Consider the following 25,642-nt stretch of genomic DNA (forward strand, 5'->3'; position numbering starts at 1 on the left):
CATTGAAAAAAGAAGCTTAATTTATATTAAAAAATGTGTCAGCTTACCCTGAGGCTCAGCATGAGCACCAGGGAAAAAAATAAAAGATAAATGCCTCTAGGTGAACTGGCAGAGGCTCTAAATCTCCACTCACTCTACTGCTACACAGCGTGCACCACATTAATCATTTTACATAGGCAGGCATTTAAAAAAACTTCAAAAATTTTAAAACAAAGATGCATTGCCCTAAACTTGATAATAATACAACTATCTTATAGAAGAATTTCAGTTCACACATAATGTATCCCCTAATAGAAGAGATATAAAATAATACTGAAGTTTTCTATGGTGTAATTTTTATTGTTGTGTTTCTTTTGTCTATACAGTTAAGTCCCCTCTAGTAGGCATTTTTGTGTGTGTAAATATGAATATATAATATTGTCATTTTACTTATTCAAGTGCTGACACAGAGGATGTTTTCTACCTTCCATTATTTTTTGGGGTGTGGCTGGGTAGATGCATTATGTGATCCTAGTGAACTCTGTTACATCTCAGTCAAACTTAAATATAGTTTTTCCTTAACTTTGTGTGCTGGGGAATGGGGAAACATTTCAATGCTTTTCTAGCTTATGTGAATGTTACACCATTCTATATTGAGCCTTCTCTGTCCTTTGTTTTGACCCTCAATCCTTTTGTTGTATTTCTCCTCCTCAGCATACTGGAGGGGTGGTATTGAGCAAACAGCTGGGTGTTTGCTTTGCTGCCAGCTGAGTTATCCAAAACCACAACACTCATTCTGGAATTATCCTGCGCTCCACATGCTGAGTAGTGCTAAAGTCACAAAGCTAAGTGCAAATACCTGAAGGTGGAAGACAATATCAGGTCTAGGAAGGTGGCAATGGAATACTCATGTCGAAGATGAGAAATACAAAGCTGTGAGGGAAGGATTGCTTTAGGGGATACGACCTATAGCCAAGGCAGCCCTAGTGCCAGTGAGAGCTACAAAAAGATGTGTAAAGGTTTGGGTCAAATGAAGGCCATTGTTTCATTGCTTTGATGTACAAGGTGTTGCAAGCCTGGCTGACCTAACCACCTGGAAACAGTCCTCTCTTGGAGAAAGTATCAGTGGTTGTATAGATGGCATGCATAGCTTTATGTTAGTCCCAGCACATTAGAAGATGTGGCTCCAGGGAACACTCCCCAGGTGCTGGATGGGTTGTTTGAAACACAGTTGTCTAACAGCAGCATTTCCAGAAGCTCTGCAGCTGACCTCAGTTGTATTTCAGGACTCGCAGCACCTGCCTGAGAAGGTTAGCAGAGGTGAAAAGGTGACTTACTCTTTTTAGGTGCCTCTCAGTGCTGTATGAATGTAGCAGAGAACAGATAGACTAAAAGTAACATAATCTGTGAACTGGGAGAAAAGCCTGGATTAGTTACGAGGCAGATTTAAAAACAAGAAATGCATGTATGAGTTAGACTTTGTTAAAAATGCTAAGCAGTGATATATGCATGGGTGCATTTTACACCCATACACCATTCTCAAGCCTGTCAGCTTGACATATGACAAAATGGGAGGCAAACAGTTCCTCCTGCATCAACATAGATTATTGAACAACCAACCAAACAAAAGACTTTTCAATATGATGGGGAAATTGTTGGGCATGGATGGACCAACAATCAAGTGAGGAAGTAGTGGACTGGGATAAGAAGCAAAGTGTGCAGGATGATGTCAACAAGAGAGACATTGCAATCAACAAAACAGAGTAGAAGGGGGCCCACTCCAAGGGTATCCATACAAACAAGCAAGTGCTTACAGGACAGCTCTAATACCTCTTGCTGGAAAACCCACATAACTGAATGCCTCTCTGAAATGCCTTTACACTAACACATGTGGCAAGGAGAGAACACAGGAGAAATTCCATGCATGGAAAGATCCCAGACAGTATAGTTCCAGAGAGAAGAGACGTCCAGGAGAACTGGATGATTTTCAAGAATTGTCTCCTCCAAGCTGAAAAATGTATCATCCTTGCTGGGGAATAAGTCAGGCAAAGATGGTAGGAGGCCTGCATGGGTAAACAAATCCCTCCTGAAGAGCTCAAAAGGAAGCATAGCGGAAGGTGGAAGAAAGGATAGGTGATGCAGGAGAAATATAGAGACACTGAATGTGCAGGGATAGGGTTAAAGGAAGCCAAAGGCCATTGGGAGTTGAATCTGGTAAGAGAAGTGAAAGGCAAGAAGAAGGAGTTTGGAAGGGCAAAGGGAATTTGTTGGACAGTGTGTATATAAAAAGTATTGCTATGGTGCTAAAGGTGACATGGATGTGGATGTGTGCACAGTGGGAGGCTATAAATCAGTCCAAAATCAGAACACCAGGAAGGAAAATGCTTTGAATGTCTGGGCACAATTTAAACAGCAGGAAGGTGAGTATTGCCTACGGTAGTAGTTTGATCATACACAACAGTGAGGTACAGTTCTAAATATCCATTTTACTCAGCTTTTTCTTCAAAGTTAGTGGCTTGTGCTTGTCTTCACACTGATGTAGATGGACTCACAGCATCATTAAGTAAGCAATGGAGAATCAGACCTTCCTTCTGAAGGAAGGGCTAAGGGTGGGGTTCAAATCTTTAGTTGGCATAGGATGGCATTTTTCTACTGATGCAAATGCACCTACTTGAATTTACAGTTGCTAATATGTTCAGTTCCTAATATCTGGCCTGAATGCTGCAGAATGAGTAGAGGACACAATAAGGTGAGGAAAAATATACAATTTAGCAATGCCTATTATATAGTTAAGAAGTGCAGCCTAGAAGTTTTCTTTGTTATAGTGAAACTGAACTCCTCTTGGATCTACTGATGAATATGAGTTGCATGTCTTTTGAAGGATCTTGGAGAGAGTCTTGGGTCCACAGAAGAATACTCCAATATTGTTGCTGTAATCACATAACAACAAAACATGAGAGTAGCAGAGTATTTACTGTGCCTTTTGGCTTTAGCAGAGGATAAACTGTGCCTTTTGGCTGCCTCTGGCTTTGCATCTTTTGAACTGGTTTTCTGAGAAATACATTTCAAAAATTTTCTGTTCCTGTCAAAAAGTATTACAGTATAATTATTTGAATAATGTTTAGTATGTCTTATTGCATTATTTACTTGGATTTCTATACTAGAGGTCACAAACTATATTAAATGACAGGTTTTGGGGCTTGATCTTCATAGGTTGGTTTCATCAGGGAAGCAAGCAGACTGCTTGGGCTGAAAAGTTTCAGTGCTTTTTCTCCAGCTAATTTTTTTTTTTCCTAAAAAATACACAAAATTGTCAGTTATTTCTGAGTTTGCTTCCCCCCCCAAATTTTAACTTTTCTGCTGATGGGCAATCTTAAAAGGCTGATTTAATAACAAAATTTATAAATAGGCATAAGAATGTGACCAATGTAACAAACAACTGTCTTGATAAGGACACAAGTCTGTTGGAGGGAGCTGGAAATATGGTCACTTACTGCAAAGTGCCTTAGAGACTTTGCTTCTAAATACACAGCACGTAGTGCTTTAAAACATCTATGTGTACACACAGCTACATACACGTGCTGTGCTACTGGGGAAAACTCAGTCTACGTTAAGGCAGTGCAAGGGACATGTGACAGCATAAGCTTAAAAAAGTTTGCTTCTGTAAGAAAGGGGATGTAGATATGATTTTGGTGCCCAAAACTACCCCATAAGTAGTGCCAATATTGCTCTGGTGCTTGATTGGACTAGGTTTAACCTGGAGTGGTACATTCCTGATGATCTGCTAAAAACACTGTTGCAGCCAAGGCAAACTCAGTGGACCTAGGTGCAGGGACCCAAACTTTAGGCAGTTTGTAAAAGCTGACTTTTCTATCACACAGTGGAAACTTGAGTTTCTTTTCCTCTTGAACCTTTCATAACTCAGAGAAAGAAAAGGTAGGGTACTTTTTTCTCAAAAGGAATTCTTATTTCATACAGGGTTTTCTTTAACAGGTTCAACATTGACCATAAACATAGGCATCTAGGTTCAGAAACAGACACAGATTTTTCTGTCACTTCAGGACTGGCTATCTAAGGAAACACCACAGGATCCAGTATAGGAAATTAATGCCCATCTCCCCCCCCTGAGCACAAGAAAAACAGATTTTTCTGAGATGTACTTAACAAGAATAACAAAAAGTAACATTTCAGCTATAACTTTAAAAGGTCTGTTTATGTAGTAGAATCACTATAAAGGGTCTTTCAAAAATCATATTTTCTACTCTTGGCCTCTTTCTATTTTTAATCTTTAATATTTCCTGATTGTGTTTATTTTGACCTCCATCAAGTGGTTTCTCTATTACTGTTATTTTTGCAATTTTATGGTATTCTTGTAGCTCACAGTATTCTCTTTGATCTCCTTCCTTTCAGCTTTTTCTTGGGTCTTTTTCATCGTTAAAAAAAAAAAAGTTTTCATCTTTTTCTTTTTGTATCTCTGTCTCCCAAGTTCAAGCCTTTATTTTGCATTAGCAGGTAAATGTTTGGAAATCACAAAGAGTCACAAAGATTCTGGAATTTTCTACTGCGGAACACAAAATATTTCAAATTCTTGCTTCAAAGGCTTTCAGGAACAAAGAAGCTTTTCTCAGACCACTAGTGAATCCACTAAGTTCAAATTAACTGTCTTTGCCAGCAGAGATGAACTAGTAACAGAAGAGCATAGCCTTGCAAGAGTAGCCAAATATGTTAGGGGAACAAACATATCCTTGACATTATAAGAAAAAAATCACAGTTTATCTCTTTAATAACCATCTTCAAGGGAAATTAATGCTACTTTGTCCTTTGTGCAGAACAGTAATTGGATTGTGTGTTTCAATTATATCTGGACAAAGGCCAGGATATTGAAATACTTCTAAATATTAGATTTTCTTGTCCAAAAATTAGATTTTATTGGCATTCTCTTTCCGAGATTTCTTCATTAAAAGCTTCATTAAGAATAAATCTTCTTTCCACACAGCAAAAAAACGAAATTATTTTAAAAGGGTCATTTAGAAGGTTTTGCCTTCCCCTTCTTCCACTCTTTATGCTGAGAGAGGAGTTACCTAACACAGTTAGAAGCCAACCTGCCTTACCCAGGATGTTTTTCAGCTAGCTGCTTGAACTCGTTGTCCCAGTTTGGTCTTCCATAGCAGGTCTTCTGTCTCAAACCAGTAATTACATCCATCTTGTCATCGTAATGTAAGACTATGTGAGTAGCCTAAAGGCAAAGTTAGAAGGTAATAATTTTAGAGGTAGCAACATATACTCCAAGAAAGAGGAGAAAGCAATAATGCTGCTTTGCTGTGAAAGGCAGAAGTATTAATGAGGGGAAGGAAACCATCTAATTATCAAATGGCAAGAGAGGAGAGGAGAGGAGTACTCAGCAGTTCACACTGTTACTAGAATTGTACAAAGCACTTCCTAAAATGCCTAACACCTCAAAGGAGTTCATCTTGAGACTGAATGTTTGAAATGAATTGAGATTAAATACCTGTCTTTACTGGCCTGGACTTAAGAGCCTCAGTCTCCTTTACAGGCAGGACTTAGATTGCTAAACCTCTTTGAAGCCTTTGAATATCGCACCCTACACTTCCTTCATTGCAGATCTTGAAGTCACAGTCACCATTTTAAGGCTGATTTGGAAATTAGGAAAGAGAGCAAAGTGTACTGTAACAAAGTTGGACAATAAATATGAGAAATTGCATACACCTTAAGTAAGTCCATAGCATTCTGCTGCTGATGGAAAAGACAGTGGATGTACGAGCTCATCCAGGGTGGTAATCCTGATGACCCCTGAAAAAGGCCCTGAGTGTTTTGACTCTTGTCCTCAGGTGAAGGCAGGTGCAGAAAGTGGATCAACTCTAGGTGAAGCTCTGAACTAAGCGAGGTGCACAGCTCCCACTGCCAAGAAAACAAATCCTGGTTCTCATAGGTGTCAACTGTCTCTGACCTCCTATGCTACACCCCTTACCATGCTGAGTACTTCCCAGTTGCATCTAAGAAAAAAAATCACCATCTCTCCTAATTGTGCTGCTATTGTGTAGGAATAATATGCCTGTTTTCACTACAGGCTATCATTGTTACTATCACTGTAAAGAAATTACCAGAGGAAAACTAAGTTAAAAAATGGGCTTTGCATTTCTTTCAGGCCCTAGCATCAACTAGGCATTATCATCATCTCTTGCAGAAGCAGTTGCTGAATTTTAGTTCTATTTCCTGGGAATATTGTGTATTTCTTGTGCTAATGAGTCTTCTGTGTTGCTTAACAACTCCATTATTCTGGTCAAACACAGTTGTCACAAGATGTCATGTTTCTAAAAAGTTCTTTGTGTTAGTTTGGGCCAATGTCATGGAGGATTCGGAATAGCCTAAGAAAGAACTTTAAGTGTCTGGTAGGAGTAGGAGGTGGGGAACTGCAGGATTTTTTAATTGTTTACAGCAAAATTGTGCCACTGAGCAGATGGGCTGTTTCTGTTCACATTAAGTGGAACTTTTTTGGGAATTTTGGTATTAGCCCTTGCTATAGCTTGCAGCAGTAAAGTTGCCTAGGAAGCTCAGGGGCGTTGCAAAGAGCAATAGGCTGAAAAATGATTTCTTGTCCAAGCAGAGGCAGACATGCCATGTCTGTTTGACCATCCATGGCCAATATGAAACCTACAAAGAGCTCAAAACATTGAACAAACATTATGCTAAGGAGTCAGCACCTGCCAGTAGTGTAGGATGTACTAGAAGGTGTAAATTGCCCATCCTACCTGCGTTAAGCTTCACCTGACTATCGGTTTTCTATAATGTAAGCACAGGGAGAGAATGGGGAGAATGTTCATTTTGTTGCTTGCTAAGGAAGAAGTAAAGGCATTGTCCAAATATGACTGATGCTGAAGCTCAAATTTTGAGGACTGATGAACTGGAATTTACTAAAGATAAGACCTATAAAATGAGGAATCTTTGTGATGTCTGAAGAAGATGGAGCTGTTACCCAGCACAGTTCCTTAGGCTTGGTCAGAGTAGGAGAAGCAGCCACAGACAAGCATTCCTCGTCCCCCAAAACCCTTTAGAGGTGGGGTGCTGGAGGGCCCCCAAGAGCAAGTGCAGGTGCGGAGGCAGCACAACTTCAGGAATGCTCCTGTGTTGCCGAACCAAGCAGCTTAACAAGGCAGTGCTGACAGGAGACTGGATTTGAAGAGAAGGAGGCACTTCAGAAAAGTGCAAAGCGCAGGTGTGAAGAGAGTCAGATGTCCCAGCAAGAACAGCTGTCTCCCTACCTGACTTCTGGCCTGATGTTTGCCAGAGAAAGAAGAGAGATGATGACAGTTTTGAGATGAGGGCAACTTTGTGTTTTGTTAGGTTCCTCAATAGCTTCTTTCAAAGCAGGTTTTAGGTAATACCCTGTGATATTGCTAATGCAGAGTAGTTTCTGTAACTGACACATACTTCACAATGGGAGTATATTTTTCTGAATGCACATACCTCATTACTTGACAGAAATCCTAAAAAGAGCAGAAAGAATCTATGGTGATTTTTTTTTTTTTTTTTTTTTTTGTGGCAGCAGATGCAAGAAGGGAAAAGCTCTGTGAAATCTATTTTTTAAATCTCTACTAGACAGTCCTTCATTCAACAGGGACAGCAGGAAATAAAACAATAAAGCAAAGACTTTCTTGTGAGAGTTTTTTTGGCAGGTGCCTAACTCTGGTCACGGTGTGATCTGAGTGAGCCATTTAAAAAAAAAAAAAAAAAAAGAGAGAAAATAAACACATTTGGGTCTAGGTAAAGACTAACGAAATTGGATAAAATCAACACAGTCTATGGATTAATTGCCTCAAGGTGGCATCCCATGAAGTCCTATTGAAAGAAATTATACAATGGCAAATTTAAAGTCAATCAGAGAAAATATCTTTTCAAACAACATGAATTATACCCCAGAGTTTGCTGCCAAAATGTTCTGAGCTCAGCTCGTTTCAAAAGTTCACTGGACATATATGTAAACAACAGAATTGATAGTAAAGAGTACAACAAACAAACCCAACACTTTTCATACAACCCTCCATGTTTCAAGATTGTTACAAAAATGCCAAAATCTATTTAAAGACCATTCCAAAGATGTGGGCAAAATGTCCCGTCACAAGCTGGTGAAAGGCTTTCTGTATTTTTCTGAGACACCTGGTAATCAGCACTGCCCAAGATAAGATACAGGACTGGAAGGAACACTGGCCTGATTTCTCTATTCCTGTTTTCCTAGATGTGAGATGGAAGCAGACAGCTTGGTGTCTTTATATTTACAGTTCTTTGTCTCTCTGCTTCATCCATCATTTATTCAGCTGTTCCTGTTCCATATGTTACCATACAGGAAAAGCAAGGTACATTAACTCAGACTCACAAGAGTTTCATTATTACCTGACTTTCATCCCAGCCAGTAAGAAATATATGATAACTTAGAAAGTCATTTTTTCCTTTTTCAGCCATTTTTGTTTCCAAATGGAACAGAAGATCAGCAAACCACTCAAATGCTGATGGGTCTCGACAAATCCAGTAAAAATAAACCTGTCAAATAAAAGTAAAGAGATTTAACAAGAAGCAAAATTTCAATAAAACTTCCTAATGATTGGCTCAGTTCATTAACCACATAGTGTGTGACTCTTCTCCACTGTAAATTTAAGCATAATTACACACCATTCTGATGATGTACTTTCTATCTTTTAAAAATTTCATTTTCTTAAACATTGAATGAATACATTAATATGCTAGTGAAGACAGCCAGTGTACAAGTTTCCGATCTCCCCCTGCAAGTACATCTGAGCTTTGACTTATAATACCTAACCCTGCGTTTATTGCAAATAACTTGATTTTTCTTTGAAATTTTTGATTTATTTTCAGTTATATTTAAAATGTAATTTCAGCTTCATCCAGCACTGAGGCAAGGAATTCCTGTTTCTCAAGACCTTATGCCATAGGTTAACAGTTGTTGTGGTCAAAAGAGAATTATGTTCTTCAAATAAGAAACCCTGTAGAAAACAGTCTACAGAACACCCCCACTTGTTTTTTTAATGTATTTCTTGTTTAAATTGGAGAATATAATTTCTAGAGAAACATGAAACTGTAATTTTAAAATTGCCAAAAGGGTCAATTGAACCACTGTCCCATGATTGGCTTTCTGTCGGTTGAAAACATCCTCTTTATGAAAAATTTACACAGCTTTTCTCATCCAGATTTCTCTAGTTTCATCTCCCATACGCTGGACCTTGTTTTATTGTTTATTGGATTGGAGAGCCTATTATTAAAGTTTTATTCCCCAGGTAGAAATTAGACTCTGGAATCAAGTCATCCTATAATCCTCTCTATGGTGAAGCAAACATTCCTGGATCTGTCACCAAAAGGCTAATTTTCCATCCTCTAATTCCCCTCTCAGAATCTTAATCAACACACTGAGACACACAGTTTTGCTAAGCCAAGCAGGAGCTACCTTAGGGAGTCCTCAGGACAGCCCAAATTTCCCACCTGGAAACCTCCACCAGTGCTGCGCTGCGAAGGGGATTTGGAGTACAGCCCATCCCCTGGTTTCAGCTCAGTCCCTTGTCTCAAGCCAGTCCAGCTGTGTGGATGACTAGGCTGGGAGCTTCTGCACCACCCAGGGGATGAATGTCTGAAGTTCCCTGAGTGTCTGCTCAGGCACTACCCTGCTGCCTGGCTGTACCACAATTATAAAGGCAAACCTGATTGCAATTCTTATAACTCAAATTCTGCAGGTCTTGACACACAGTCTATCATTACTTTTGAACAGAGCATGACAAACCTTGAATGGGCTTCTGTGGTCAATGTAATTTTGAGTATAATTATTTTTTAGTGCCTCCAAAAAAATAGTTCACAAACATGGAGGAAGACGAAAATCACAAAAGTTCAGATGAAAAAGAAACAGCATGGACAACAATGTGCAAGCTTATATCAAAGGGATGGTTGGAACTTGTTTTATTATGACTGTGATTTTTATTTTGTTGCAAAATCTCTTAATTTCTTCCCACTCATCTCTCTTTGTCCTCACCAGCCCCTCTGTCTTTTATTATATGCCAGTTTCAAAGGTAATCAGGAAGGTCTGTCCCCAACACAATCACTGTGGGAGCTCTGATGATTCAGAAATTGTAGCCCTTTTCCATAGGATCAATGAGATAAAGATGTGTAGTAGACATTTCTGAAGTGAAAAATCAGAGAAGAAACCAGAAAGCTATAAAGAGATTTCCCAAAGATTTCATATACAAGGTTTTTCAGACTTCTGGTAAGGTGATGGGAGAAAAATGTGGTCATGATATGCTTCACTGGAGTTTTGGTTGAAGAAACTAACAGTAATTTGAGATGTTTCCTCAATCTGACTGTACTGTAAGGGACCATCTGTGGTTTCTGTAAGAAATATAAATGAAGTATGATCCCAAAAAACAGAGATAAAACATTCAGGGTTAAACAGGGTATTTTTACAGCCCAGGAATAGGACTTTCTGTAGAACTTTAGCACCAACCAACTTGGCTGTTTGCTTTTTCCCCTTCTGTTTCAATGTTTCATCTTAAATATAACCTCACTGCTTTACAGGAGGTTTGCTGCTGATTTACACTGGTATAAGTTATGAGGAAAAAGCAAGCCCACTGACTTTTTCATTTCATTTTTTGTGACTATTTCCTTTTTTTTTGACCAACAACAGCATTATTTCAAACTACCAAAACCAGATGAGATTTGTAACCTTAATCATTATGCAGTTGTTTGTTTGTTTGTTTGTTTGTGTCCAAATCCTGAAGTCCCCTCGTGTTCCACATCCTCAGCACCTTGAAAATAGCCCAGTGAGTGCTCTCAGTCTGTATCACACTATGGCTGTTGATTTGTAGTGAGAAATTTCTTCACCCAGCCTCTACTTGATCATCTTATTTTCAGCAGTTTATTTTATGGAAATGCAGATTTAGTATGCCTATGTGGGGTGGAAGCATGTGCATCTAAATTAATAATGAAATGTGCATGGAGTAGCAACTGGAGGCATATGAGAAGGTCTGGGAACCAAGCACATTCAGGGAAGGAAGAGAAAAGCTAGCTGATGAGACAATGTGATCTTCAAAATGGGGTACTGGTTTCCAGAATATTAGGCTATGGAACTTGAAGGAGTGCTTTTAGCTGGTTGCAGACCTAGATGTTGTGATAACAGCCTGTCCAACTGAACTGAGTCAAGCCACTCCTGGCACAGTCCTCTGAAGAGAGGATGTAGCTTTCTGAAGGTGCAGATATTCCTTAAATTCATCCATGGTGTGGTTCTGCTGAAGTGGTACCCATTGCACTGCCTCTGATTTTCATGAGAGAGATGGAAAGCACTTGGTAATGAAGAAAAACTGTCATTATAAGAAGTATTTTTGGCCATGATTATAATCTTAGAAAGAAAAAAGATATTGAAGAAGGGTGGCCTATGGGTAAAAGGTCTGTCCCTTAGATCAAAGAGGACTTTCTAGAATAATGTGTTAAAATAAGTAGTATTTACAAAGAAGTCTTCCTTTCTTTACACTGACTGCCCATAGCATAGCGCAACATATTGCATGTACAATTAAAATACCATAAATGCACAATAAAATTAATCCTTATTAAAGTGGTAGAATAAAGCCAGCATCAGTGCATTTCTATAATTAAACAATTATTCTGAATCCTGTATTTTTTTCTTATAGCCCTCATACTATTAACTGACTGCAATTATTTTTGACCCTTAAAAATCTGGTTTAGATTTATGTTTCATTAGTCTCTACCCATCCTACCCCCCCTTGACTACATTCATCAGCTCGATGGCTTGCCCAAGAAAACTGTCTTAAATTTTCCAAGTGCTCTTTTTGCAAATTGAGTTAGATACAGTATTGCTATTAATCAGATCTGTAATGCAGGGGCTTGAGTAGTTGCTTATTTCTCTAATACTCTGCTCCCTTGCAATGAGTGCATATTTATCATTAATTTTCCCACATCCTGAATTTTGTACAGCAGGCAAGAACAAGAACTGTGATACCTCTTTCCTGTAAGGTGAAAGAACTTACTTTCCAAATTAGCTTCCATCATGTGGAAAGTCTTTAATAATTATCTGTTGATGACCATTTTTCTGTTTTTCCCTGCTCTCTGTAGATAGAGGTGGAGTTGCAGCTCTGGACAAAGCCAGCTTTTCACCAAAGAGGATGTAAAACGTATGAAGCAGGGGATGCCCAGGGATGCACCTTCCTCCCTGACTCTTGATGCTCCCTCTTAGACACGGCTAGTCCCTGCAAAACCCCCTTACACTTTCAGCTGGACACCTCCCTGCAAAACCCCAACCCTTCCTGCTCCTCAGCATACCACAACACCCATGGGCTGTAGTGTACCAAAAAAGATCAGAGATTTTCCTGGTCCAAATTAATTGATCTTCCTGCCACAACGTGCTGTAGTTGTCTGAGGTCTACATGGGTTCAAAAAGGAATTAGATAAATCTGCTAAGGTATATTAAACATAGAGATGCACCTCTTGTATCAAGACACTACTGAACTGCAAGTTGCTCAGTGTGAGAAAGTGACCACTAAAGAATTATCTGTATGGCTTTCTGGTCTGTATGCTGTTCCTTAGTTGTTCATGAAGAACCACTGTGAGAGGCAGGATATTGGGCTAGATGGATGTATGGTGACACTCAGTAGGACCTTTCTTATGTCCTTATGTAGGGTAAAAGAGAAAGTGGATGCTTGCTAATATTAGTATCTGATGGATCAGTACAATGTTATCAATTTCAGCAGCAATTGATCTGAAAAATGAGAGCACTAATGTGAAAAAAAAAGATGATTTTATGCATAACTAAAGCCAGTAGAAGCTTTACAGCCATGACTAGTAGTAGTGCCCTTTCTCATCACAAAAAAATGATAGGGAAATGAAGGCTATTTAATTGTGAAGAATCAATTAGATAAATGTGTACTCCTTTTGTTTTGCTGGTTTTTTTAAATTATACAGCTGCAGACATTATGGAAGCTATGAGTATTTATATCTCAACCGTATGTGGGCAACACTAAGAAATATTAGTTCAATAAGCGTAATGATAGCTATACTCAAATCAAAATGAAGTCGTTGAAAAAAGAAAAACCTCTTATTTATTTCCTTAATAGACATTTCTATGGTACTCATAGTGGCAGAAAGAGAGTGCTGAATACTTTGAGGAAGATTAAATTATTTGTAATTATACCACAAGTGGAAGCTTTTAACCAATGGAAAAAAAATGTGGAGCTACCCTGAGATTAATCGTTCTTACTAAGATGACTGTTAAATTTTTTAAGTAATGCTGTGAACTTCCCCAAGACCTTTCATCCAGGCTTTCAAAATATTTTACAAGCACCAATGAAGTTAAGCCTCATAACACCTGTGAAAAATAAGCATCACTATTCCCACTGCAGCAATAAGGAAGCCAAGATACAGAGAAAGGACATACAGAAATGATTATACTTTTATATTTTGCAGGAAGTCAGAAAAACTGAACTCTATAGTAGAAAACCATAGCAGAATGCACCATCTTTGCAGGCACACTTATCCAAGATTGTCCTTAAGCTATGGATGAACACCCTGAGGTACACTATACTCTCAATGCATAGTTAATTTCTGTTCTTTTCCCCTTAAGATAACGATGACAATATTAACAATTTTAATTGTATACATATAGGATATACATAATATACATATATTATGTATATATACATGTATAAGCTCTCCTTCCAACAGAAATGATCATTTTAGTACAATCATAGTGTTTGCAAATTTGCTTCTTTTCACATCTAGCACATATTTGCTTTTTCATTTCCCTCTCTTCTCAGTGCTTTTTCTGCCTCAAAGATCCCCCCTGGCAATTTGAACCTGTCCTCAACTCCTCAGTTACTAAAATCCCAGATGCTTTTTCAGTGGCAGCTTGTCATTAAGATGCCAGTTTAAAAACTCTTTCATTTAAAGAGATCAGCCCCTTTGTCCTGCAATCAGCTCCATATGTATTGACCCTCTCAGAGATCTGTCCACTCCAATGCAATTTCAACATTTGTCCTTAAATGTGAAATGTTGAACAGTTCCTGATTCAGCTTTTACATTGGAAAGTGAGCTAAAAGAAGCTATAAGGTCCACAAGCTACCACTTGCCATGATGGATAGGGAAGGGAATGTTTAATGCCATTTTTTTTTTCTTTAACCTTCTTATCCCTCACCCTGCTTCACCCATTTACCTCTTCTTCACCAGTTCTCCCCTGGTGCTTCTTCACATACCCTTAGCAGAAGATGTGGAACAGTTTAATGGTGCCATCCATGCCTTACAGACCCAAATATATTTTTTTCAACAAAATAATTGAAGCAGTTTGAAACAGTAATATGCATTTTGATACACGCATCTCATTTTTATCCCTTCTATGCTGGCTAATATCATGACTTTGCAAGGTGAGAAAAGCAGGTAATGGTCACTGATTGCATCATTCTGGACCATGAAGCCTGCAGCTGGACAAAGAGTAAGTGCCACTCTTCACTTCTGTCTGAGATGACATTTTAGGACTTATTTTTGGTAGGAAAAAGGAGAAATTTCTCTTCTAGCTAAGTATCTGTATAGCTAGGAAAGACATTCCACATTTATCTCCAGCTGCTATTGAAACTCTGATTCTTCAGCTTTCAGTAAAAACACTGCAGATAGGGCTGCCTTCTTCTTCAGGGAATGACAGTGAATTTGGGAGACCCTACCTGACAACAGCTCCCCAGGCAGCTGGAAAGCAAGTAACTGCTTCTGAGAGTGAGTTAAAGGACTCAAACAGGTCTATAGCTCTGAATTGCCTCCCTCACCTAGTGAAATAGAGTAATTTGTGGAACTTCTTGATGGAGCAATAAACTTTCCTCCTTACCTTCTGCAGCGCCAGTACTGTGTTAGGGTTGCAGCACTTGTACCAAATAGATTTTAAAGTAGAGGCAAACGGTGTGACTCCAATCCCTGCTGCAATGCACACACTCACACGGTAGTGGAAGACATCTGTGGTTGCAGAACCATAAGGTCCATCCACAGCCAGTCTACAGCAAGAAGACATTTAGTCAGGGGTCAGCAACATAGAAAATAACAGAAAGGTTAAAAAAATGTTGAGCTACAGATTTTCAAAAGTGAACTTTTGTTAAAATAAAAAAAATGCATGTCTAAGCTGGCACACAAATCACCTGCACAAACACATTTAATTTTCAGTGGGTGCCATTTAATAGCAAAGCAACTGTTTTTTTCTGAAGTGAGAGAACAAAAGCACCCATATGGGTTTGGGGCCTGGCCATTTATTTAAGCATGCAATTGCAATTTTCTGGCTTTCTGAAATGTGATTAGTCATATAATTGCATGTCCAAATTTAGCTCTGGCATTTGCATATTTGATTATGAATTACTGGAAAGCATCCTGTTTTAGAGCTTTATTTTGTATATTGTGTATGTCAAAGTATGGAGAAGCAGATTATATTAATCATTTTGAAAATTTCTCTGTATGTGTCAATAAAAGAGAAAGCAAGAAAGAGGTCATCATATGCTAGGGAATTACTATTTCCTCAGGTATTTCCCAAAATCCTATATTTCAGAAATACATTTTTGACAATAATACTGTACTTAGTGTCTAACATAAAGGCAAAATGTGTGAGGAAAAACACTTATGTTACTGCCTCCTATAATCAATGTTGCTGATGCTGAAGCATTCTTTTTGGTCAAAATTAGGGGTGAAAAAGATTATTAAATAATCATATTCAGTCCTCTAGAAACATGGAATGTAAATACACACAGTGCTCTGGAGTGCTCTGTCCAGTCTGTCTTTAAATAATATAAGTACTCTGGAAGTTGATTTCACTAACACCCAGTCCTTAGGAAAAATAAGTTTTTTTCCTTCTTTTAGATTTTCTATTGTTTTGTGCTCTTTACTGCATGAATCATCTTTAAAATTCAGCTTAAATATTACAAACAAACATGCAGACATAGGAAGATTTAAATGTTTTAACAGCAAAAGGAAAGGGGATCACCAAGCAAGGGTGTGTACAAGCATAGGGATACAAGGTATCTGAAATCCTATTGCTATTTTCTTTAAGTGTACCTGAAGACCTAGCAAACATTTTCCATTTAATTTGTACTTGTCACTTTTATTTCAATATTCCAAGTGCTCTGCAAGTGCAGTAGCAAATTAAACAGTTACTCAGGGATAACTTTTGGAAATACGGCCTCAAGTATAAACAAAATAATTTATTTTTTTAAAAAATATATATTGCTACTGAGTTTATTGCCCAGCTCTGTACTTTTTGAACACTCAGAGCTTCCTATAAAATATAGTTAAAGTAGGTTATATATGTAAAGTGCCTAAGAACGACTTTCAGGTAAGCTTGCTGAATTAATTCTGAATTGTTCCAGAGATTTGTCTTGTCAGTCTGCTCCTAAGTCCTTAGTTGACAGAGACCGTCGCATCATTGGTTTGAACACCTTGCTCAGCCATAGCTAGAGAGCTTAGCCAAAGACAAAGTCTCAAGAGGAGAAAGGAGGAGAAAGCATAGGAAGAGAAACTGACCTATGCAACCCATTAATTTGATAGAGAGAGGCTGGAAGAAGGTAGGAAGATAGTAAACAAAGTGTCAAAAAATATTACATTTGCATTTGCCAAGGGAGGAGTAGAAAATAAGGCTATAGAGTGTGTGTAGCTGTGACTTGGATTGTCTCTATGCTTTGTGTCCATCTACACAGTTTCATTAGAAAGAAGCATTATATCTTTGGGGAAGGTAAGGAAAGTATTTCGTTCTGGAAAAGTAGCATTAATGTCTACTTGTATTATTTTTAGAATTTAGACTTTTGCTGATCATCATGATTGTGTAGTACTCCTGACTGTAGGAGAAGTTAGACTTTGGGACACTATGCAATTGCAATCAGCCATTAATTGAGCCAAAATCCTGAAGAGGCATAATATGTAACTTGATTATTTTTACAGGAATAATCTATTCTATGGGCTTGTCTCTCAAATTGGCCAGAAATTGCAACTAATTGTTTTTGCTAGCTGTATAAATGCATGGACATTTTATTTTAGTCCTTTATTAATTACTATATACTTTTTTTTTTTTTTCCATATCATTCAGTTGCTCCATGTCTTGTCTTCTGCTCAGTTTCTGCTATTTTTTAATATTCACCAATGTGGTGTTTATCTTCAGATATTGAAACCTCTGAAAAAGACTTGTGTTTTTTTGCTTTATTGATAGCTTAACTATTGAAATACACTTTTTAATATATTGTAAGAAAGCAGCTGAATGATGGCATAAGGCAGCCTAACAAGATTAAAAAGAGGAATCTTTATATATCACAGTGCTGTTAATTTCAACCCTGTATTGTGGCCAGCAATGTCTGATAACATTTTCGTATTTCTCATTCTTTATACTGGCTGCCAATCACTTTACACCATTTCTGCTCCATTTCTGCTGAAATGCGTCTTATTCTAGTTACCTTTAACAAAGGCACAGATTTCATTTCTCATTCTTAATCACTGAATAATTCAAGGACTGGACCAGACTTTTTTCTCTGCCCCCACCTTCTAGTATGCCTCTGTAGTTCAATGGTGTCTATAAGATTTTTAGAGGAATGTTCTTTAGCATCCAAGTCCACTAAATTATATAAATGTAGTTAAACAAGTGCCTTTTGCTGCTCAGTGTTGCTAGACCTTCCTCACCAAAAGCAATTTTCTGAGGGGAAAGTAGTCCCTTTGGTCCCAGACCCTACACAATTCACCAGAGTTGAAATGATCCCATGCTGGGCTCTTCTTTGCTGGCGATCTCTACTACGCCTGCAAGGAGCTGGGGGATTTGAATCCATTACATATAGAGCTGGATGCTTATCTGAGGTAAGTCAGGATGGCTCCATTAACTTCAGTGGAAACCTGCTGGCTTGCAACAACAAAGCACCAACATTTTGGTTGGAATAAGATGCCACAGATACAGAATTTTAATGCAAATAAAATTTATAAAGTGGAGCAGGGTTTGGAAACCAGAGACAGAGTTGAGGGAGACTGCTGGAAAGAAGTAAGGTTCAGGCAGAAGTTTCTAGGGCAACAAAATACCTAAGTAACTAAGCTGGAATTTTGGGTGCCATCAGAGCATAAACATACAGGCAGAAAGCTAGCAGATAGCTTCTAATGTCATTTTGATTCAGTTCTTAAGCACCTATATGTCAAAATGGATATCTTTAGGTGTAAATGTAGATGTTATAGTTTTGGATTATAGCAATAGAGATATGGACATTAATATGGACTTTTAATCTTGGGTTAATCAAATCTTCTTGGTAGGTGTTGGCCTGAATTCATGACTGTGCTTATCTGTGGTTTTTTTTTTTTAGTGTGAGGGTGTATTTCTGGATCCAGAACTATGATCTAATACTGTATCATAAAGAACACACACAAAATTAATTAAAGTTAAAATGTTAACATTCATTTTAAAATGTAGAATTAGCATTTTAAAATGTGTTTGTCATTCAAACCTTGGTAACATCCACGATTCCTTGAAAGCTTTTTCCTCTGCTCCAAAGGCCTTGAAGAGGGCTGCAGTCCAGTCCCCGACGACCCGTATGTGAACACTGAAGAAGTCCTCCTCGGGAGCTGAGGTGAGGGTGAAAGGGTGCCACTCCAGCTGGGAGACGGATGGGCACTGTAGAAAGATATATTGACCAGGTCCCATTTTAAAGCCACGTTTCTTCATGTGAAGCTCAAGGACTCCAGAGGAATGCAGCACCACCTAAACAGTAATAAAAGCACTTGTTTTATTTTCCTTCAGAAGAGTAACTGTTTCCATTAGGTTACAGGTGACTTTGCAATCACTTTTACTTCAGTTCAACCATGTGTTAATGCAAACTGGGATGTACAGTAGGTTCTACATGTCTTGTGGACCGTGTCCTAAACTGCACGTTGCAGTGCTGTTGCTGCCCAGTACCTTGAGAGCACATACAGTGTGTATTGTGGGGCAGCTTGCTTTGCAAGTGTTAAAGACAGAGGAAGGGCTGTAAGAACTCAGCAATCTGTGAACTTCCTATCTTAGTAGAGCCCATGCAAAAGTATTCCTTAATAGACTAATAATTTACCAGTTTTGCTGTCATGTAACACAATTAACTTGTATGGGATTGCTGTTGGTTTGGCAAGAAGGAAAAGGCCCAGTGAGCTCAATTCTAATGTACTTTTATTAAGAGGTAATCTCAGTTAAGCAGCCAGTTTTATATGTCACACATAGTGTACTGAGATTCTTACATCACAGCCACTCTGTGAAATCAGGAGCAAGACTTCTCCAACGCGCCTTTCCCCTCACACAAGATAAGCCTGTTTCTGGTCTCTGGCTTGATACATGGGGACTTGGCTGCTTCAATAGCAGCATTCCCCATCCATTCTGCTGTGACTTAAATAGGTCCTTAGAACATAGGGATATTTAAAACTAGGATAAATTGTTGCAATGGTACTAATGAAGCCTAGACTATTTACACTAACATAACCCTTAGTCTCCTTGGAAGCCTCCAGATTTCAGGGTAAAATCCATGTCCAATGGAAGTTGAGGGCATCTCTGACATTTACTGCAGGATTTCAATTAATTAAAAAGAGATCCTCTGCATAGATGTTTGTGTTACAGTGGTGTAAAGTCTGGTACTTTATTAATCAAGTTTGGTCCTGTATGGAATATTCTTATGGACTTGCTATTGGAAAAAATGCAAAACCTAAAATCAATACTTGGCTGAAACCATGGCAATGATCGAATTGCTGCTGAAGAAAGGAGGGAAATATGAGGTCATAATAGAGAGACATTACGTGTAAAAGATAAAAAAGTCATTGTGGGGTTTTTTTGTTTGGTTGGTTTGTTTGCTTGTTTTGTTTTTTCATGCAGACATGCAAGCTATGTTACATACCTTAGTAATGACCACCTCCTGTTGAAATCTCCAAAATCTAACAATTCTTTCACAGATGTACAACATCATAGGACTTAAACACCACTTCCAAGCCTGTGGGAAGTTGTATATTAAAAAACATCATTTTTTTGAATATCTAAAAAAAAAATACTTTGCATTCTGATTTAAATCAGCAGGTAGCATAAAATGAAATTATTTTATTTATCTTCTGTGTCTTTTTGGTTCGCATTTCTCAAAAGAGTATTTTCTGTTGGTACTGTAGGAGTTCTGGAACACACGTATGAGACTCCTTCACAGACACACTCCAAAAGCAGTGCTAATATCTATTTGTATTCTGGCCAAGAAGAGTCCTTTAAAATCTTTTCCCACTAAAAGGCAAAAGGATTAATCTATTTAGGTGTTAATATAGAAGTCATTGGATCTGAAGACATATAGATGCATACATTTATACAATATCACCCATAGACTTAATATTTTTATGCTGTTCAAAGTCTAAAATATTTCAGAAGGGTCAAATAAGAGTAGCTGTTATTGTTAGCTGTGAGTTTTCTGATGCTGCATGAGAAAACATCAAGACCCAAATATTCAATTAGAGGAATGGGATACATTTCCATTTAATCCATTAGTCAGCTCTGTATCAGTAAATGTTGGGTTTTTTTATCAAATACTAAGCTGGTCATACTTGAAGTATTACAGATGATTGCTGTGCTTAAACTTGCTAATCATATGTACTGATCACTGTAACAATCAAAGATACTTGGCTATTCAGGTATACTAGCTGATGATCTCACTGAGTTGCATTGATAGTTAAGATAATTTGATGCAATTGAACCTTATTAGTTAAACAAATATTTTTTTTCTTTTTTTCTTTTTTTTTCTTTTTTTTTTTTTTAAAAGAGATACATTTTTCTTTCCAGTTTTGTTAATTACACAGCTCATACTAACAAACTGAAGACTGCACAAGCATGTGGCTTTTAAAATCTTGAAAGAGTAACTTGCTGAAACATTGACTGCTCCGTGAGCTGGGTAACAGGGATTATCTTTTATGAGAAGCAAGCTATAAAATGATGTGGCTTCCTTAGAAAGTGCTAAGAGGATGGAGTGGCAATTTCCCAAGGTTAAGTCTTGAAAATTAAATTTAAAAAAAGTGCATGATTTAATAATGGGAAGAAACCATCATAAGCCAGAAGATTCTCAGTTAAAACAGAAACTCAACACATCCGTTGTCCCTAAATACTACAGGTGTCTCTTCACAGTGGGTGAACTCACATCTTGAATATATTTGCATATATCAAGCCACAATAATGATGAGACCTGTTTTTCCTCCTTTCCATTTGTGCTACCTGTAAATATAAGCCTGTGACAGGAATGTTAAGGTTCCAGGCTACCCTGTGCGAGAGCTCAGCTGAGATTTCAATTGTGCCATCGCTCCAATGCAACAGAGCATTTGATCCAAAATATCTTTTAGCTGGGCTGGGACAACAGGTCATCGTCCACCAGGAGGGATGGGCTGCTAGGCAACATGGCTCCTGGATGGCTAATCAGGGCATTGGTATTCATGCCCAAATAGCGTATCCTCCTGTAATGAAAATGAACTGAGATGGGGCAGTAATGGCTCAGGAGAGCTTGTGAGGTTAAAAGTCTGGACACCACAGCTGCAACGGGAATGCTTCATTGTCCTCAGTAGGAGACAGATCAGGCCCTTACCTGCAGAAATATGGAGAAGGGGAGAAGATGTGGAGTGACTGAGAGGGGGGCTGCTCCAGCTCCACGGTCACCTCCCCTGGAAGTCATGGCCAGTGGAGTGCGCACTCTGTTGTTACCTCACGCGACCCCAGCTGTGCACAAAGCTGTCCCCTCCCTGCTCAGTCCCAATCTGTCCCTGCTCTGGCTGCTGCTGCACAAGCCTCACTATAGCTCTTTAGCCTCTGAATGAATTTGTGCTATCTGTCTGCAGTGTCTAAGAGATATCACACCACAGCACATTACCCGTCCAGCAAAGCACTGTTCTTAGAGATGGTCTATATGCCATATGGTATTATCACAATTCATTTGAAGTAATGTGACTTTGGAAGTATGGCCTTGGGTATGCACGAAAGTGTGGCCAAGTAGGTTTAACACGGAGAAGTGGAAGTTCTCTCCAGTTAGCTTTATGATAATGAATGTCAAGATATGCTGTTGGAAGCAAGCTTGTGTCTGTATTCATGGTGTGTAGCCATGTATTGATTTTTATGGCAACATTGTATCTGAAATTTTTAGAGAGGGATTCATTTTCTCATTAATATGCGGGTCAGATAGTGGCTAACAATAGTTTAGTTTAAGAAAAATCTATGTCAGCCATTAAAAGAGATACAAGGCACTGCATGCTGATTTTTCTCCTGAAAGATTTCCTTTGGTATGTTTTCTCCTTTTTGGAAGAAACAAGAAAAACTTGCATATGAGCAAGCTAAATCTTGAGCTGTAAATGTTAAATGATTTTGTTTGGATGCTAGACATCTGACATAATGTACAAGTCTGCTACTTAATTACCCCCCGTGGATTTGCAATCTTGTTACAGCAAAACCACCCTTCCGTGGGACATTTTTCCTGCCTTTCGCCTTTCCCTTTCATAATTCATTGCTTCAGATTCTCTCTTTTTTACCTAACTTAACATATCAAGGCTGGATGATGTGAAGCATGTGCCTCAAAGCAAGGACATAATTTTGTCTCCAGCTGATTCTCCCTTGATATTTAGACTGTCCATATTAAAGTACTATTAGTTAAAATAATAAAATTAATTTGCATCTCTAGCTTTACTGTTCTATTATATTTTCTGTATCTCTATCCTCATAAGGTTTTCACTTGGAGGCTATGATCATGCAATGAACGCATCAAGGATATTTGTGATCCTGAATAATTAAAAATAAATGTACACAACAGAGCTAAATAGAGTACAGTTCTGAAATCCATGCCCTTCAAAGGGAGTGTTGCCTAACTAAAGAATCTTCGAGAAATAAAAATTATTATTAATGACACCAAAACTTTGTACATCACTCTTCATCTGTGCCTTTCTATACTAATTGTAGAGCAGATTGGGATCACTATCTTAATGCACAGGAAGAAGTCGTAGAGCACAAATGTGAAACTACTCTTTAAATGTGACACTGAAATGACAGTCACTAGCATACACCCCACCCTCCTGCTCCTTAAGACGTTTTGCCTCCCAGGGAAGGTCATTAAGTTAAAAAACAGAAGACAAACATCACTCTTACCACAGGTTTGTTGCCGGAAAACTGTGGTAAAGGGCACTGAGTCGTATTCTCCCATTCCAAGTAGCGATCCTTACAGTAAGTGACATTGTGAAGCAGCAGACTCTGAGGTGTCTGACCTCGGACAAGCTGACTTAAACCAAAAATGTTCATCAGTGATATGCTTCTTTGCAAGGCTTCTGTGCATCTGTAGGTTTTGCACTAGTAGTCAAATGCAAATTTGGAGATAACTGAAAGCTTAAGAACTGGCCACTTCAAACCTATTCTTCTCCCTTGTTCAAATTACATTTCCTTTAGCTTTGCCATTACTTTTTGACAAAATGCAAGAAGTGCTTTATGGTACTGGTATAGGGCAGCTGAATTGTAGAGAGTTCTTGCACAGAAAATGTACATTTTGATGGTTTTAGCAAATTTATAATGATTTCCAAGTTCTTTGGAGCAGACACTTTGAACTCCTCTGTATATGAGCATCGGGTGTTGTTTAGAACAATAATAAAATATAATAGTGACAAACCTTCTCTTTGCTGCTTTCTAAATACATTTTTTAAAGCTACAAATAATGTTGGAGGACCATAATTAGATGTCTACTCTCTAAACATGTTAAACTCTAGCTTCTTTACTTCAGAGAATGTTAGTGATGTGACTCTAAAAAAAAAAATCTATCCTGACTCTTCAGTTTAAATGATTTTCAGCTGGTGTTGATGATGGGTAGAGAAGATTTTTACGGGGAACCTCTGCTTGTTTCATATAGTTTCTCTGAGTTTTCCTTTCTGAATTTACTTTGGCTCTACATTAGCCTGTCCTGTCCACTAGTCTAACAATAGACACAGAGATAAGAACTGCTGCCTTCTCCTATATGGCAGTATCATCAGCTGCTGCCAGTTCAGGGAGAAAGACAGAAAAGGAGGTAGGCTCAAGTGTGTTTTGTTCAGTCACTTGCAAAGAAGAAAGAAGTGGGACGTGAATGAAATCCTGGGCTTTGACTTTTTTCATAAAAGGGCTAGTGGTAGAGATGTGCTGGGGCAGCAGGGAACTGCTCTGTTGCATTGCACTCGCAGCCTGGAGCAAGCAACATACTCTTTGAGTGCTGTGGACAGGGCTGTTAAATGTGTCCCTTTTTTAGGGAAGTCTCTTGCTGAGGAGTCTCAGCTGGCTAGGAAGAGAGAGCTTACAAAGTTGAAGGTTTAAAGGGTTCATTACAGTTGTTTAAAACTGGATTCAAAAAGATTTGCCAGAGAGTGGAGGGAGCCGTTTTAATCAGGCCAGGTTACAATTTACAGCATTTGTTTGCATCTGTGCCTCTGAAACTTGGGACTAATTAAAACCAAACTGAATGTGGCGGCTCTCAAATCACAAGGAAAGAGGTGAGAAAAGTAACACACCACAAAACATTGTACCAGCCTGTTCCGTGTCCATTGGTAACACCACATACCTCCAGGGAACAGTCACACGCACACACTGCTCTGGACTTGGAACTTCCTCTGTATCAAAGAGTAGTGGTCTGCATGTGCTTCAGTTGTGGGCATTACCATCTCAATGTTTTATGGAATAGATACAAAATGTGTCTTATGATAACATCAAGTGACATTTTCCTTAGATCTGAAAAACCTTTACGACAGTTTGAGGCTATGTGTATGCTAGATAGTCTGCAGGAAAACAGCTGTGGAGCAAAGCAGTCTTTGTGAGGGCCTTGCACTGAGCATATTTGAGGGCTACCTAGGGCTTCAGAGTAGGTCTGCTTTGGTCCTGTGAATGGATCCCTTGTGAGTGGTTAGCACAGAGATGCATTCACATCAATGTAGTTTCATCCCAAAGCTCTGTGTGTTAGGCAGTTCAGGGATTGTGCCATGGTATGAGCCCCTAGGAGGTGAGGAGGACCTTGAGATTTACCTCAAAAGTGTACTCCCTATCTGAATCAAAATGCCAACGTGGATGCACCACTGAAGTTTTACATTAATACTATCACAAAAAAAAAAAAAAAAAAATAGAAAAGGAAATGGGGGAAAACACACAAGGGAGAAGAAGCAAAAGACGTCAGTGAAGGTGAAAATGGAAAGTGGAAATATTTTCATCGCTAAGGACTTTCTTGCTCTTACTCTGCATTGACAGAGGATTTATCAGCCCTGAGCTTCTCGAGGAGGCTCCCCCAACTCTGCTGTTCCTCTGTGTAAGAACCAAAGAGGATGGACCTTCCTCTTGTGCTGAGGAACAAGGATACAATCAGCAACTTGGCAGTCATCCCTCTCCTCTCATAGTTTAAACCAGAACATCTCTGTAAAAGCCATGTGACTGGGCTAGTCATAAACTTGAATAGTTTCTTACTGTAGTCATTTAAATCTGATTTGCAATATAGTGCTGACTGCTACTGCACAGTATTTCTCTGTGGTGAAGAAATCTGGGGTTCTTTTCGCCACAGAGAAAGGTTAAAACTACTTTACATTTCACAGGGACATCCACCATAGGGTAACTAACATGCTGAAAGCTTGTTGAGCTTGT

At 38.6% G+C, this 25,642-nt stretch overlaps 1 protein-coding gene across 1 annotated transcript in view; it reads right to left on the reverse strand.

The window, feature by feature from the left end:
- Nucleotides 1-2,782: 2,782 nt before the first annotated feature.
- NOX3 (NADPH oxidase 3) overlaps nt 2,783-25,642 on the reverse strand; it is a 37,956-nt gene continuing 15,096 nt past the window's right edge. Inside the window, exons 7-13 of the mRNA XM_008941661.1 lie at nt 23,150-23,279; nt 19,899-19,991; nt 18,492-18,745; nt 14,873-15,035; nt 8,389-8,535; nt 5,091-5,215; nt 2,783-2,909 (exon numbers count right to left, since the gene is read on the reverse strand). Coding sequence (XP_008939909.1) covers nt 2,783-2,909; nt 5,091-5,215; nt 8,389-8,535; nt 14,873-15,035; nt 18,492-18,745; nt 19,899-19,991; nt 23,150-23,279 — 1,039 coding nt within the window. The remainder of the gene's footprint in view (nt 2,910-5,090; nt 5,216-8,388; nt 8,536-14,872; nt 15,036-18,491; nt 18,746-19,898; nt 19,992-23,149; nt 23,280-25,642) is intronic.

The sequence above is a fragment of the Merops nubicus genome, unplaced genomic scaffold (genome assembly GCF_000691845.1).
Source record: "Merops nubicus isolate BGI_N331 unplaced genomic scaffold, ASM69184v1 scaffold6696, whole genome shotgun sequence".
NCBI classification, from domain to species: Eukaryota; Metazoa; Chordata; class Aves; order Coraciiformes; family Meropidae; genus Merops; species Merops nubicus.